The sequence below is a fragment of the Talpa europaea genome (genome assembly GCF_964194135.1).
Source record: "Talpa europaea genome assembly, chromosome: 3".
NCBI lineage: Eukaryota > Metazoa > Chordata > Mammalia > Eulipotyphla > Talpidae > Talpa > Talpa europaea.
In genome coordinates this window covers 119,391,255-119,407,636 of record NC_140069.1, presented here as the reverse complement: position 1 = coordinate 119,407,636, position 16,382 = coordinate 119,391,255, and the positions used below count along the sequence as shown (strand labels likewise).

At 38.8% G+C, this 16,382-nt stretch overlaps 1 protein-coding gene across 1 annotated transcript in view; it reads left to right on the top strand.

Moving 5' to 3' along the window:
* The window catches only part of SLC26A3 (solute carrier family 26 member 3), a gene marked incomplete at both ends in the record, with an annotated part of 31,079 nt that extends 22,684 nt beyond the window's left edge, over positions 1–8,395 (top strand). The window contains 4 exons of the mRNA XM_084229978.1: positions 2,981–3,035; positions 6,312–6,454; positions 6,575–6,640; positions 8,372–8,395. Coding sequence (XP_084086104.1) covers positions 2,981–3,035; positions 6,312–6,454; positions 6,575–6,640; positions 8,372–8,395 — 288 coding nt within the window. The remainder of the gene's footprint in view (positions 1–2,980; positions 3,036–6,311; positions 6,455–6,574; positions 6,641–8,371) is intronic.
* Positions 8,396–16,382: the final 7,987 nt, after the last annotated feature.

Sequence of the window (16,382 nt, the reverse complement as noted above, 5' to 3'; positions counted from 1 at the left end):
GACCATTGGGGTCTCTTTTTATCTTTTTGTGTTTGAAATCTGTTTTATCTGATATAAGTATAGCTGTTCCTGCTTTCTTTTTTGGTCCATTTGCTTGTAGGATTGTTTTCCATCCTTTAACTTTGAGCCTATTTTTATCTTTTGTAGCTAAATGTGTTTCCTGGAGACAGCAAAAGGTTGGGTTTTGTTTCTTAATCCAGGCTGCAACTCTGTGTCTTTTTATTGAAGAGTTTAGTCCATTTACATTTAGAGTTAATATTGATATGTTAACATCTGTATTTGCCATTGTGTTTGTCTTTCCTTTGATTTTATTTATTTATTCTTTTAATAACTTTTTTTTTTTTTGGCCTTCTTTCATTGTTATTCGTCGCTCTGAGGTTCTGGCTTTAGGACTCCTTGTAGTATTTTTTGGAGTGGGGGTTTAGTTGCAATGAAATTCCGGAGTTTCTGTTTGTCTGGGAAGGTCCATATTCTTTCTTCAAAGAGGAAGGAGAGCTTTGCGGGATAGAGTATTCTTGGTTGGCATCTGTTTTCTTGGAGTCTGTTGACTATGTCCCTCCACTCTCTCCTTGCCCGTAGTGTTTCTTCGGAGAAGTCTGATGTCAGCCTGATTGGTTTTCCTTTGAATGTTATCTGTTTCTTCCCTCTTGCCAGCTTCATTATTTTTTCCTTGTCCTGGATTCTTGGGAGCTTTACTATTATGTGTCTTGCTGTATTTTTCCTTTCGTCGTGGAAGTTTGGTGTTCTTCTTGCTTCTTGTATATCAATTTTCAGCTCCTTCTTCACATTTGGGAAGTTCTCTTCAATTATCTCTTTGAATATTTTCTCTGTTCCTACATCTCTCTCCTCTCCTTCTGGTATTCCTATAACTCTTATATTTCCTTTCCTCATGGAGTCAGATAGTTCCCGAAGTCTTTCTTCGTTCTTTTTCCTTCGTACTTCTCTTTCCTTTTCTGTTTTGGTTCTTTTTATTTCTGTGTCTTCAAGATTACTTATTCGTTCTTCCATTTCATCTATTCTGCTTTCATTGCTTTTCCCAGAATTCTTTAGTTCTTCCATTAATTCTTTGATCTCCTGCATTTCTTTTACTTCCCTCTTTAGGGACTCAATTTCTTTCTTCTGACCATTGTTTTCCCTCTCTAGGGACTCAATTGCATTCTTCTGATCGTTGATTATTTTTCCCTTATCATTGTTTTCCTTTATGACTTCTGTCAGTTTTTTAATCACGGCAATTTTAAATTCTCTTTCTGGAAGGCTCAGAAATTCTTCCAAGTTATTGTCGTTGCAATCTGGGGGCTGGCTTTCTTTTTGTGGTGTGCTTTTTCTCTGGAGAGTTGCTAGGTTGCGTGTGGTTCTTCTCCTCCCTACTGTCTGTTTTCTAATTTGCCGTATGCGTTGGGACACTGTGTTGTTGGGACTGGCCGGCATCTTGGGTGGGCTTCTCTGTTCCCCTCTGGTTCTTCCAGGAGTCATCTGTCAGTTTCAAGCAGCCTTTACTGGAGAAAGGTCCCTGTTCTAAAATGCCGATGTGGGGACACACTCCCCTGTGCGCCTGGTCTGCCCCGGCGGTGGGTTCCTGCTCCCCTCTGGGCTTGGACTGCAGGCCAGAGGGGGTCTGGCGTGGGCGAACTTCCCCCGCTCACCTCTGGCTCCTGAGGAAGCCTTCTGCAGGTAGTCTTTACTGAAGAAATGTCCCTGTTCTAAAATGGTGATGTGGGACACACTCCCTGCGCTTCTGGTCTCAGGCACACTCTTCTGCGCGCCTGGTCTGCCCCGGCTGTGGGTGCTCGCTCTCCCTGTGGGCTCAGACTACTTGTTCGGAAGGGGCCCGGAGTGGGCTAACTCCCCAGCTGGCCACTAGCTCCTTCAGTAGCCTGTGCTGGGGTCAAGTCGCTAGGTGGCGCCAGAGATCTCTCCTAGAGCCCTTGGGGAGCTGATTTTCCACCCCGTGGGACAGGGAGCAGAGCGGGGATGGTAGGGTACACCTCAACGGCTTTGGGGTGCTGTGTCTGCCTTGTGCCCCACCGTCGTGGGGAACCCACGCCCCTAATTTCGTGCCCCGGGTCTCAGTTCCAAAGCCCTCAGTTCCAGGATGCGGGCTGTAGCCCAGATCAGTGGCGCGGGAATGGCGCCTTTTGAATCCCGCTCCCCTGCCTGGGCGCCTTGTTCCTGCTCACTCAGGGAGGGCCTCCGCCGTCTCCCCGCAAGCCTAGGTCGCAGGCGCGGGGACCTGGGCAGCTGCAATCCGAGCACTGCTTTCGCGCAAGCTTACCGGGCGGCTGGGGCTGTGTGCTGGTGCTGGCCTCCTCCTGGGGGGCGGGGCTCTCTTTAATGGCGCCTGGAGCTCACCTCCGCGGTGGATCCTGCAGGGTTCGCCTCAGCTCCCGTTCACGGGGTGTGGTGGCTGAAATAGTTCCTTTCCACTCACAGTCCCACTTGCTGCGTCCGTTTTTCTTGTTGGGCGTTTTGGTTTGTTGTTTTCCTCCTCTCTGCCGGTCGGAGAGTGCCGCCTCTGTGGGCGGGGGAGGGGAGCAGGGTTCTGCGCTTCCCTCCCTTCTCGTCCTCTTTTATGGCAACTTTCTTCTTTGGGCAGTTTGCTGGAGTCGTCCGTTTATCTTCCGTGTCCCAGTTCTCACTGGGACCTGCCGCTTTTCCTCCCTATTAACTTTTTTTAATGGGAGATCTTACTCGCAGTGTCTCCTCGCCGCCATGTTGCTCCGCCCATCTCCCGGGTTTTCTTTTTTTATGTAGATAGAAAGCGCTAGTCAGGAGCATCCCACAGAAAACAATGTTTCAATATTAAATCAGAGTTCATCTTGTGAGTTAAGGCAGAACTTTTTTTCCATCATACTTCCCTCAAAAATGATCCTTTTAACTTCTTAGTGAAGAGGAGAGAGCTCTTTGGATGTATTCTTTCTGTCAGTCTTGTTTTTAAATTTAGAGTATTTTGTTATGTGAAAATGTATTTTCTTTTTAATAGATGTTGCAAGAATTTATCAGGATCAAGGTAGATGTGTACATTGTTGGAGCTGATGGTAAGTTGTTTTATCTGTACTTTCATGTTCTGACAACTACTTTGGGGGTCACTGCCAATTCTCAACTGAGTCTACCTTTCCAAAGAACAGATATTTTTTATGAAGACCAAAAAGGAAATCCACTTTGTGTCTGAGTCAATAGAAATCCCCAGGAATATATCATTTTCATAGTTGTATCAATATGTAGTTCAATTAATTTTAAATTTGAACCCACATTTAACTAGGCAATAAAGAAGTGAATATGTAATCATTTTTACCTTGGTATTCCCAAAGGAGTAGACTTGTTTTTTCTCTTTCTTGGCTTTTTTGATTCCTTAGCCCATAACAGCCTCATTTCTGCTTCACCTTGCTGCTGAAGCTGCCCTTGTCAAGGTCATCGGTGATGTCCAGACGGTTAACCACAAATTGCCTCCATCCCAGCCTCATTTTCACTTCAGCATTTGTCTCTGCTTCTGCCTCCCAATCCCACCCCACAAGACTTTTCTGTTTGTTTTTGAGGTAACTGGTTTACAACACTGTGTATATTACTACACAATGCCCACCACTAAAGTACCAATAATCCTTTACCATAGCCCACTGGGCCCTCTCTCCCTTTCTTCCTCACCTCCCTGTCTCCCCTCTGGGGCTTCAACTCTACAGTCAGATTTCTAGGATTTGTTTTGGTTTTGTCTGTTCCTTTGCTTTGTTTCTTTATACTCCATGACAGCTGGTCTTCCCCAAGATTTAGCTCTAATTCCATGGGCTTTTTCTAGTCAATCTATTACTTATGAATTTCAAGTACATCTTTATGCTAATAAAGCCCCAAACTACACCTCCAGACATTTCTTCTGGGGTGCAGACCCATGTACTCAACTGTCTGGATGTACCCCAGGCTCTTTGGATACAAATGTTCAAAACTAAATGCCTTCTCTTCCTCCAAACTCCTCCTCCTCCACCTTTCCTATCTCAATCACTGCACCACCATTCACTCTCAGAGTCATCTTTAATTTCTCCTTTTCCCTTTGCCTCTATATGTGGTGAGGCATTAAGACCTAAAACTATGTGCTCTTGAATCAGTCTATTCCTCCCCATTTCTACAACCTAATTCAGATCCTTATCATTTCTTATCTTGGCCCTTGGAAAGAACTTTCCATCTAGTACCCTTGTCCATACCTAGAATGTCCTCCCACCCTACATTCTGATGAGAAAACTCCTTCAATAACTGTGAGAACTTCTTGCTTCCCCAAGCAGAGCACCATGGTCCTTCAACTGCTTGCCTCTGCAGAATACATACGCCTCGTATTATTCTTCAATGCTGTGTCTGTGTCCCCACTAGTCTCTCTTCCAGGGAAGGAATTGATCTTGTTTGCCTTCTTATTCCCTATCTCTTATCAAATTCCCAGGACATGAAAGACATTCAATAAAGGCTCACAGAGCACTGTGTTCTGGGTGCTGCGGATACAGCAGTGAATAAAACAAACTCCTGCACTCATGAAATTTATGGCCCAGTGGCAAGTCACATTATGAGCAAATAAAGACATATTTTATGTAATGAGAAGTGTTGTGAAGAAACAGCAGAGTTAAGAGACATGGTGCAGGGCCTCCCCAGTGGCGCAGCGGGTTGAGCACAGCACTGTGAAGCTGTCCGCAGCCTCTGCAGCACGGGTTCAATTCCCAGCTGGACAGGGAGATGCCCACATGGCCCGGCAGACCTCTCCTGCCTCGCCTGCTGCTCCCCTCAGCAGTGCTTTCAGTCTGTCTGCCTGTTATGCTCCCCACTCTGTCTCTAGTGAATCCTCTCACCCTCCCACGCCTCTGGCCTATACCCCAGCTATTGCATAAAAAATAAATCTTAAAAAAAGTTAAAAAAAAAGAGAGAGAGACATGGAGCAATTAGACAGGCAATCAAGGATATCCACTGGTGTGACATCTGAACAGAGACTGAAATGATGTGAGGAAGTCAACCTTGACAGTATCTTGGGGAAAATATTTAGGGACAAGTTTCACAAGTACACAGATCCTGAGGAAGATGTGAAATTAGCATATTTAATTTTCCCTCTCTTCTGGCTCCTAACCCTAAAATCTACAGCTATCTCTTCATTTCAAGGTGTTAAATTAAATAAAAAAATATCCTCTTGCTCTCAGTAACCCCTTAATCTACTAAACAATTTTACTCCTTCCCCATCACCCCAGATCTTGTGGCAGTGTCTTTTGTACCCCTCTTAATTAAGGACTTAATTAATCACCTTCCTTCCCATTACATGCCACCCAGTCTATCCCAGGTTCTGGCAACCACAGTGGCCTCAGCCACTGCTAGGTTCTGACAATTTTAAAGCTTGCTTGTAAACAGACTTTCCCATCTCCACACTTTTCTGCCTGCACTTCCTCCATCTTTCTACAAATCATAGACATTCTTTTAACTAGTACCTGTTTGGTCAAATTTCCCTAGGTACGTACTAAGAAAACTATCCTTACCCTACATTCCCTGAATTTTCATAGCACATGATCTGCAACTCTATGATTTATGCAACAAAAATGTGAGAACCTACTATGTGTTGGGCATTGTTTTTAAAACTAAGAAAACACTAAAGAAAAAGATCAGATTGCACCCCGCCTTCATTATTCTGCAACTCTTTCCCTTTCATTACTGTACTTTATATATTCTCTTTTTCTTGAGGATGATGTTTAATCAATCCTTTGATCCTTCATATTACCCAGACACAGTTGAATGATCTGTGCAAACAAGTGCTGGCTAGTGCCTTCAAGAATAGGGTTCCTCAAAGGTGCTGAGGAAGACATTTTCTGATGGAACCCAGCAACTTTGGGGAAATGGACTATAGAAAGGAATTGGTAAATGAAAGGTCTGGAAATTGAGAACTACAGCATTATCACTGGGATGAGCAAATGTTCTATTTTGGCAGAATCACATTTTTTAATAATTAGTCACAATTAAAGCTTTAATCATTAAATAGGGAGATTAATTCACTAGCTTCCTGCCTAAAGAACTGGACTGATTTTTCATCTAGGGATTACTAAAGTTTTTCTCACTTGAATCTCTTCTTTCCTTTTTACTTGAGGACATTGGTTATATATTTTCATTAGAAAGATATTCTTTAGCTCTTGAAAATGCTAATGGTACTAATGGTACTCTGGTTTTGTAATGTTGCAACCCACAAAGATTTAATGAAACATCTATGAAATGCCCATGTACACAGGGAAGTTCAGGTCACCAGCTTCAAGGAGAAATCATAGCCATTTATTTCTTCCTAAGTGTTATTCTTTCTTTTTTCTCTTCAGATGACTTCATTGAGAAGCTTAAACGGTGTGAATTTTTTGATGATGAAGTGAAGGACTCAATATTTTTCTTAACAATCCATGATGCCGTATTGCATATTTTGATAAAGAAGGATTACAATACTTCAAAATTTAATTCCAGTCAGGTACCAGTTCTTGAGTGATCTTTTACATTTGTGTCACCATCTGCTCTTCTCAAATTTCCCATTATTTTTCAACATAAAAAATTGTTTTCCTAATCCATAATTTCATCCTGTTTTTCTCAGGAAAAAGAAAAAAATACCGATTTTACCATAAATACAAACGGAGGATTACGTATTCGGGAATGTCAGGTAAGATTTTTCAACAGGTGTATCTTTATCAGACATCACAACAAAAATCTAAAGAGTAATGAGTGTTCTCCAGGCATGCTGCAGAAAAGTCCTTGAAAATGAAGCAGTGTCAGTGAATCTCACTGAGACGTTCAGGAAGAATAAACTCAGACTGGCACAAAGAAGGATGGAAAATAGTGACACTAGATCTCTATGAATGTGACATTGAGCATACAGAAAGAGAACATTTTGTTTCCAAAGTTCCTAAAAACCAGATTGTATTCTGGTCTTATAATAATCATCAAGGCAGGAATGGATTGCTGGTTCCATTTACAGATGAATTAGTGATGGAGCTGAGGAGTTAATACTCACTTCCTAACTCCCAGCTCCATGGAAAGCTCATAGCACTGTGCCAACCTACCCTAGCGATGAAAGTGAGGTTCCTTTCTGTCCTTCCGGGAAGATTGCAAAGTCATCATTTAATTGGCTGGTTCCACTTGAGAACATTCATTTCTTGAATATTCGGTGCATTCAGAAAAGGCAGAATCACAAATCAGATACAGTATCTGCTGTAGGCCAGGTACATGGTTGGTGCACTACATTCATTATCTCAATACAATACACAAAGAAGAAACCTTACTTCACAAGTGAAGAAATGAGAAAGGGCTCAGGGAGATTAATTAATTTACTTACAGTCACAGACCAAAGTTACAGCAACAGGATTTGAAGATCTGTTCTGTGACATAGACCTGTACCCCAGTCCCTCTACTATACTGCCTCTATCCTTTGTTGAAAGACTAATGGAACTGAGGGTCCTGAGAAAGAATGTAAGGATTGCCTGCAAGTGGGAGAAGTGGCTGGGGGCATTTCTCTTAGTTGAAGAAATATATAAGCATAGCAAAACAGAATGTAGATTAGAAATGAGGAGGAAATAGATGATGTTAAGATAACCCCGGACCATTATTAATTATGTCAGAGAGGAGAAGATTATGAAAAGTTCAGTGCTCTTTATTAAACATCAAAAAGGTAGACAAATCTGAGATGAAAGGAGAGTCTAGAAGAGCAGCATGGTGATGACTGTTTCCCACGGGTGATTTCCTGAGAAACCAAGCCTGGCACCTGGCCTGATCTCCCTATTAAGAAAACCTTACCAGAAATCCTTTCCCCAGTAGGTGGATTCAGAATTGTCACCAAACTTTAAAGGATATTAAACATAATTTAAACCTGATGTATAAGCAAAACTTTAGACCCAACTAACAAAAAGTAGTCAGCACCATCCATCCAGTACTTCAGTTTTCTCATTAAAAGAGAAAGAAATAAAGAAACATTTAATGCCAGCTTGCATTACTTAAGGAAGATGAATCAGCAGTCATAGGCAGACCACCAGTGGTGATTCAAGTAAGTGCTGGTGTGTCTGGCCAGGACATATAGTCTGCTGGAGTTACTGTGGCCCCAAAACAAGTATGAAGACATATATTGCTACAACATGCTGTATTGCTATTTTCAGTTAAATTAGTCCTTTGAAAGATACACTTATATTAACAATATGCTATCACACAACTCTTTGTTCACCAAGCAGCCATGGGAGGTATTAAATAATTAAAAATTTAAGACAAAGAATTTGTTGATGACTCTGGCAAATTCTAATTTCTAATTTCAGATTAACCATGCTTAGACTTTATAAATATATGATTACTGAAGGGGATGGAAATTAACTACATATTTTAAAACAAGAACTTTGTCTTCTTTCAGGTACCAGTTGAAACACAATTCTAATCAAAATATAATTCAGAAGGACCCTTAGCTGACCGTCATGTAAAGAACAACTTTATACCCAGAAAGTTATAGATAAGTTCATACATTGTATGAAGAATATTTTTATTTGATGGAATTATGTTTCAAACTTTGGAACGAGATTGTTCTAGCATGGTATATTTTTCACATATCTAGTAAAAAATTATGTAAATATTTTTAATTTTATACCTTGTAGATTTATCAAAAAAGAAAAGTGTTTGTATGTATTTTTATAGCACTGACAAGACTTCCATCCAAGTCACTACTTTCATGCATGTGTTTCAGTGTATTTACACCACTACCTTGAATCTCGTAATTTATACAGTTCCTACTAAAGTATCCCTATTTTAAAAAATTCAACTGTATGCTGAATGTGTCTTGTTTTGTTAAATTTCTCATTAGCTCTCTGAAACATGCTTTCTGTAGGTCTGGTTGGAAACTTGCAGGGAGACTCCTTTTTCCTAACTTGCAGGGAGACTCCTTTGCCCCTATTTCATGGTGACCTACGCATCACTCTACTTTTTAAAGCATCCGACCTGCTATCCAGATTCAGACACAGTTCTTCTAATACCTTACTTGTAACTGTAACTAGACTTTGAGATGAATCCTTTTTTCCACCTCACTATGAAAACTACATAAGCAAATTGTATGAGCTAATGGAAGATGTAAAATCAAAACACAAGAAGTTGAAAACTAAAGAGAAAACCTGATGGGAAGCTGGTGTTTCCTGCTCTTAAGCAAAGAAGATTGCAGGAGAAAGTCTGACCCTTTCTTCGCTGCTGGTCATCATCTGGCACTCACAGGGCAGAATAACAGCTGTAGAGCAAGTTCAATTTAGGTGAACGAGATTCTACAAACCTTTTCTTTTTCATTGGCACTGTTCTTGGCAAATGTCTACTTATTTTACGAGATAGTTAACAGAAAAAAATTCAGTGCCTTCTAACACATATCAAACCATTTTTTCATGAGGAAAGTTGTCACAAGTGGTTTAGATCTCACCTCTAAACATTATTGTCAAATTTCCTTCCATTCTTCACTACTACAGTGTCATTCCTGAGGGGGCACTGTCTATTGAACTTAAAAAGCAATTACAGAAAGGTAAAACAAAGGTTTATTCACATAGCTACTTTTAATTAAAAAGTAGCCTATCAGGCCTCCCCTGGTGGCGCAGCGGTTGAGTGCTGGGCTGCGAAGATGCCCACAGCCTCTGCAGCTCCAGTTCGATCCCTGGCCACCGGCGAGGGTCCCACATGGCACAACAGACCCCTCCTGCCACGCCCACTGCTCCCCTCAGCAGTGTATTTCATCAGTCTGCCTGTTCTGTTCCCTGCTCTGGCTCTGGTGAATTCTCTCACCCTCCCGTGCTTCTGACTGTACCCAGTGCTTGTATAAATAAATAAATCTTAAAAAAAAAAAAAAGTAGTCTATCATTACTTTGTTTTTAAGATTTATTTATTTTTATACAAGAGCTGGGGCACAGGCCAGGGGCGCAGGAGGGTAAGAATTCACCAGAGACAGAGTGGGGAGCAGAACAAGCAGACAACCGGGCGTGACAGGAGAGGTCTGAATCTCCCGGGCCGGCTGGGAATTGAACCCGCACTGCAGAGGCTGCAGACAACCTCCCAGGGCTGCTGCACCCCCGGGGGCGGGGGGGGGGGGTTGTTTCATTACTCTTTATAGCAATGTTTCTTAAACATTTGGGGACATGGACACTTTATAGAGCCCTATGGAATACATACACCTTATAGAATTTCAAGGGAAAAAATACACCTAACACATACATTTATTTATGATATCCTGTCTATCTCTGGTTAAGAATTACTGCCTTTATAAAGGGCAACGTAGAACTGAAAATTCTATTAATTCTATTTAATTGATCACCTGACTTGGGAGTGGGGCAAAAGACATGTAAAGTATTATCACTGATGTCTGCATCTTCCCAAATAAAGGTACCTTCCACACCCTCTTGCCAACCAAAATAACAGAGCAGAATCAAGCACTCTGATAACAGTGCCCTCATCACAGCTCATTCATCCTTGCCCTTAAATGATTTTTCCTTTTAGGTCTCTAATTTAGATATGCTTTGGTGCAAAGACTGGGCATCTATTTGTCTGCCTCAGAGCAAATATTGAAAATTCAGTAAAAATTTAAAAGACTGTGTTGGAAGATAAAAATAAAATTTCTATAAACCAGAGCAGGCATTGAAGGGGAGAGGATACCCCATATTGCAACTGGGGGACAGAATGTGAAGACACAGACACACTACTAAAATTAAGGAACGTTGAAGCTAACACATGTTGAGTTGTAATCTTTAAAATAATTTTCTAATAATTAAGCATTTGATACCTATTCTTGTTTAAACACAGTAACTTACCACTTAGAAAATGCAAATGCAATGTTTTAAATCCAAGTTTGACTTTATGCTGCATAAACAAGACTAGAGAAAAGGAATATTTAATTCATTTTTCTGCCATCTTTATCTGGACTTTTACATGTCAAAACTAATCTACTGATCATTTCCCCAATTTGTCTATTATTACCTTTTCCCCTCAGTTAATGACAACTCCATTCTTCCAGTGAGTCAGGCTGAACCATCTGTCATGGAATTCTATTGATTGTACCTTTAGAAAAAATATATCTGGTAGCAATTGATTTTATCTCAAAATAGCCCCCACAAGGTACGTATTGTTTTCTTCCATTTTTTTAGAAAAGCAAAATAAATGAAGGTTCCAAGAGGATAATCAGTCCATAGTTGCAGATAGTAGAGCCAGAATCAGCCTTGGCAGCCCAATTCCAGAGCCCAGTCTCTTAGTCATTAGGAAAATTACCTCCCCCCTAAACTAAAACCTTTTCTAAAACTGGTCTTTTACACAGCAGGACTAACCTTAGAAACAATATAGGTACAATCTACAGATTTGCCCTGGTCAGTAATTTAGCCTTGCACAATTAAATGTACCCAGAAAATCTATTTGAACATAATTAATGTTCAGAATTAAACTATTTCTCATTACGGTTATGTGTTTGTGTGTTTTGGTAATACATTTTTAAATGTAATTATTTTTTCTGGGCCACTACCCTTTGCAAAAGAATGTAGGAAGTTTTTTGAGAAAAATTTAAGGATGACTGTTAACAATTCCCAGGTAAGTTAGGATAAAAGCTGCTAAAGAGCTGGGACTATATCCCCTATTTATTACATACACTTGACTAGCATATAATTGGTGCTTTTTATATATAGTCTATATAATTTATATATTTATGTCAAATATATATACTTCCACACATCACCCACTATTTGATCCCTACAATCATCAGTTCTTGTGTAAAATATTAACATCCCCTGACTGGTCTTTGTTCCTTGGTCTTTTCTCAACACACCCAGAATAAATCCTTTTTTAAAAAGAACATTATTCCACTTTGCTCAGGACCACTACGGCCTCTTATGTCAGAGAAATGTCAGCCTTTATGATGTGCTAAGACCTGTGATCTCCCCACTGTTATTGCCTCTCTGACCTCCTTCTTACTCTCATCTCACTCATTCCACCTGTCCCTGTTTTCCTCAAATATGCCAGATGCCATGCCACTTTAAGATCTATGTAAAACTGTGTCCCGTCTACCAAGTTCTGCCTTATGTTATCTATGTGGCTACAACTCACCTACTCAAATCTTTGTTCAAATGTCATCTTTTCTGAGTTCCACCTTGACCACTCCATTTAAATTCCAAACCTATTAACCTTCTTCCCTACATGGGATTTTTTAAAAAAATATTTATTTATTTATTTATACAAGAGCTGGGGTACAGGCCAGATGCACGGGAGGGTGAGAGGATTCACCAGAGACAGACCAGGGAACAGAACAGGCAGACTGATGAAATACACTGCTGAGGGGAGCAGCGGGCGAGACAGGAGAGGTCTGCCGCCCCATGTGGGACCCTCGCCGGCCAACCGGGATCGAACTGCCGTTGCAGAGGCTGTGGACAGCTTCACAGCGTGGTGCTCAACCGCCTGCGCTACCAGGGGAGGCCCCCTACATAGGATTTTGCCACACTTCTAACATGTTCTATAATTTGATGAAATGCATTATCTGTCTCTAGAGTCTTGTGCATCTCCAGTGCTTAATGTTACCTAGCATACAAATATCTGAATGAATAAATGAATCTTTATTTCCCACATGGTCAGTGTTCAGTATATATTTATTAGTATAGGTCATGAAGTACATGGGATTAGAGTGCTTAACTAGAGCATGAGCCTATTTAGTCGCTAGCTCTGTAACTAAAATGAATAGCTAGATATCCACACCAAAGTTACAATAGTACTTCTCCTTGGGAGGAAACTGTTAATTGCAATAGTGGCAAAAGGGATCTCTATCTTTATTTCTAAGATTTAACATTTTTTCCCAAAAAGATTAGTTGTATAATTGAAATGAGGACAAATTTTGAAACAAAAATTAGGTTTCAAAAGAGGAAGTAAAAAGGAACAGAAGTTTTTAAATTTTTGGAAGACAAAGAGAGAACAATTTAAAGACACAGTAATAGAAAAAGAACTTAAATAAAGCTATATGAAACTTGGTGCTTACAACTGTTTAGAGTACAAATAGGGTATTCTTAGGTCACATCATACATTAACATTTTAAAATGCTAGATTTTTAAAAAAACAAATGGCCTTGCCCAAGTGAGAGATAAAACCACTACCTACCATCATTCATGTCAGTCCTGTGATTCTGCAATACTTACAGATTGATGATCCTTAAAGATAGGCAGATGAGAAAAACAAAAAAGTTTTAACATTTAACATTTTTTCCCTTAATATGGAAAATTGAAGGGGTATGAACCAAAACAAAAAAAAAAAATTGGAAAATCCAGTTTTTATTAATACCACTCCCAAGTAATTTAACTGCTTCGCTGTCCCCTCTATTAAACACAGTACTGCATTATTAGTTTGTGTATATGTTGTCACAAGTAAATTCTGCTGTTTCTAGGTCACAATTTAATAGGTTACGAGCCAGTGAAGAAAAATTCATTTCAATCAGAATATATTATGTTTGAGTATGTTTATGTCAAACTTCAATTAACATCAACATATCAGCTTAGTATCTAACCACTACAAAAGTATATTTTTACTTTAGGTTTTCCCCACGTACTTACAGGGCTTTTTCAAAAAAGAAAAAAATTATGAAAGGTAGGATATGGCTCTTTTCTAAAATGATGAAAGAGTCTCTTCCAGCATGTTAGAACAAAGCCTAAAGCAGTTCTGTGTAATTCATACAGTAGTTATTTACTGTGAATTTAAAAACGTTGAAATCTTTTCTATTTCAGTGGTATCTAGTTATTTACACAATGATTTTGAGTAAGTGGTTTTTACAGGGTAAAATATATATAGTTTCTTATGGTCTTTACAACTGATACTTCCCCAAATACAATATGATACTCTGAACAAGCAAGCCACTAAAGAAATATTAACAACTATCGGTTTTAATCTCAAAAAGAGTCTAATTTTACTGTAAAAGGTATAACAACATAAACATGGAAATTTTGCATTCTCTCATGTGTCATGATTAGGTAAAAATTCATCTAGGCAAAATAGTATTTATGCTTCCATTTTATTGTTTTTAAGAATTAAACTGCCACCTCAGTAGTCTTAAGAGCAATATAATGAAACATACATACATATAGACTTATGTCCATCATAGCTTCAAAGGCTTCCCTGAAATAAGGCTGGGGATTCACATCTTTTTCTTAAGGAAAGGAACACTAACAGTAATTTTGTTACTCTTCTACCCACCCACCCTCATTCAAACAATAACTGGATGAATTCAAGTCTAACACCATTTAAAAATTTTGTCCGCTACAACACATTCATCTGATCTGCCTCCCTGCGTAACATGTATTTCTTAAGCCTAAACGAAAATTATCATTTCTGTAAGACTAAAACTCTCTTTCAACATGTTGGAATTTTATCATGATACTATTTTTTTTTTTGTCCAATACATAGGCTAAGTGGTTTCATACCACATTCAACGCTAGTTAATTTCAATAAAAACAGAAGAGCTCTTCATAGTCGAGAAGCTCTAGAATGAATTTGGCTATTTTCTTATTACATGAAACAAAGAATGGTATTGAGTTTTCAACAGTAATATTTTAACATCTCCAAAGAAAGGAGCATGAAAGGGAATCAAGTTTGTACCAGTCCAAGTACCTACAGTAAGATGATAGAAGCACTCACCACCAGCATTTCACACTATTTCACTCCCATGCTTCTAATAACAAGAATTTCTCACTAGAAATATTGCATTAACACTGGACTCTCAGATTGCTAGGTGTGAAAAAAATCACTTAACTTAAAAATATTGTGTTAGTTATTTTCGGCTAGTCAAGACTGAAATGGCCATTTATATTACTTTTAACTTCAGCTCTAAGGTCATAGATGACTTCCTATCTCGATAGCCAAGATGAGAAATTTTTTTTGCCTGAACCTGACAGAATTAAATGGTAAATTAGCAATCAGTTCACCCTTTGTCAAAAAGAAATGTTCTAAATTTACACTACAAACTATTTAATAAATGATATCTGCATACTACACATTTCATGTTTATATTATGCACCATTTTAGAGGGGAGGAAATACTTCACAGGGGTTTATTCAAAGGATATATAATAATATCCTAAGAATGATTTTATACATATGAATTCTGTATAAACTGTAAGTGGTCATCTTAGCTGGACTGTAACAAGCCCCTATAATGCAAAAACTGACTCTAAAGGCACCTTATATAGCATTGAAATTCACAATTTTGTCATTACTTTTCTCCAATACAAAATCATCTGGTAGTTTTCACTGTAGACTCCATGCTAAAATATTCCAAGTTTTAGACTGTTTAACCAATAAAAGGAATAGGATATAACTGTTTTTATACTTCAAGTTAGAGAAAAAACCCTTATCACACAGTAATGAAACCTGAGCAATGCAAGCTTGTGATTACAAGAATGTCCTTCATTAATACAGTATTTAAATCCTCCACGGCATTTAAATTAATAGTTTAAACCCAACAAACAAGAACCCACTTAAATACAGGAACAAACTCTACTATGAAATGAGGAATTACATAAAGCCTATTCAGCTCTAAATGTTTAGTTTAAGACAATGAGCAGAGTAGAACAAATGTCATCTAAATAACACCATTTAAACAGCTCTATAAAATAATGTTATTCAAGATTATTGAGTGTGGTGCATCATGTGATTCCAACCATTCGGTAAAAAAGCATTAATGAGTAATAGCATCCCTCAACAGCATGGAGCATGTAGAGTTGATTACTTTGGCCATATCTTTCTAAATAATTAGTAATGCCTTTTAAGATTACAAACATAAATATGTCCTAGTACTGGAATTCCAATGTATTTTGGTGCTCCTGAGGTTGCCTAAAAATGAAAAGGCATCCAAGTGAAGTGCTTTATATTCTAATATACCTCAAAATTTCAGTGCCTAAAATGTGAAATAATTCTTTACCATTTAACAGTCTGCCTTACAGTAAAATCTAGTAGATTTTTACTTTTAGGGATTTTATTGTAACTTTGGGAAATTAGTGGTAAAACATATGGTTTTAAAAAACAGTATGTGGCTGCACTTAAATTCACATAAAAATAGCATTTTTACAACCATATTGAAATTTAATCCTTTTACACAGGTTAACAAAATGTATCACAAGAAAAACTAAACATTGGGTTTAACAAAAGCAGTACTTTGGAAAGTGAAACAATGAAATTTTTTTTTCAAATTTTTTTTACAAATGGTCACCTCTGGGTCAATTTACCACACTGGGGGAATAAAGTTGTTAAAATATAGCTGTGCTCAACTGAGCCACTTATCTGCACTACAGTATAGTACGTGAAATCAATTCTAAGGTCAAGATTTAAAACCATTTTAAGAGACAAGACCCTAAGTGTTTTATAGTCACCTCAGTAAGAGGTGCATTTCCT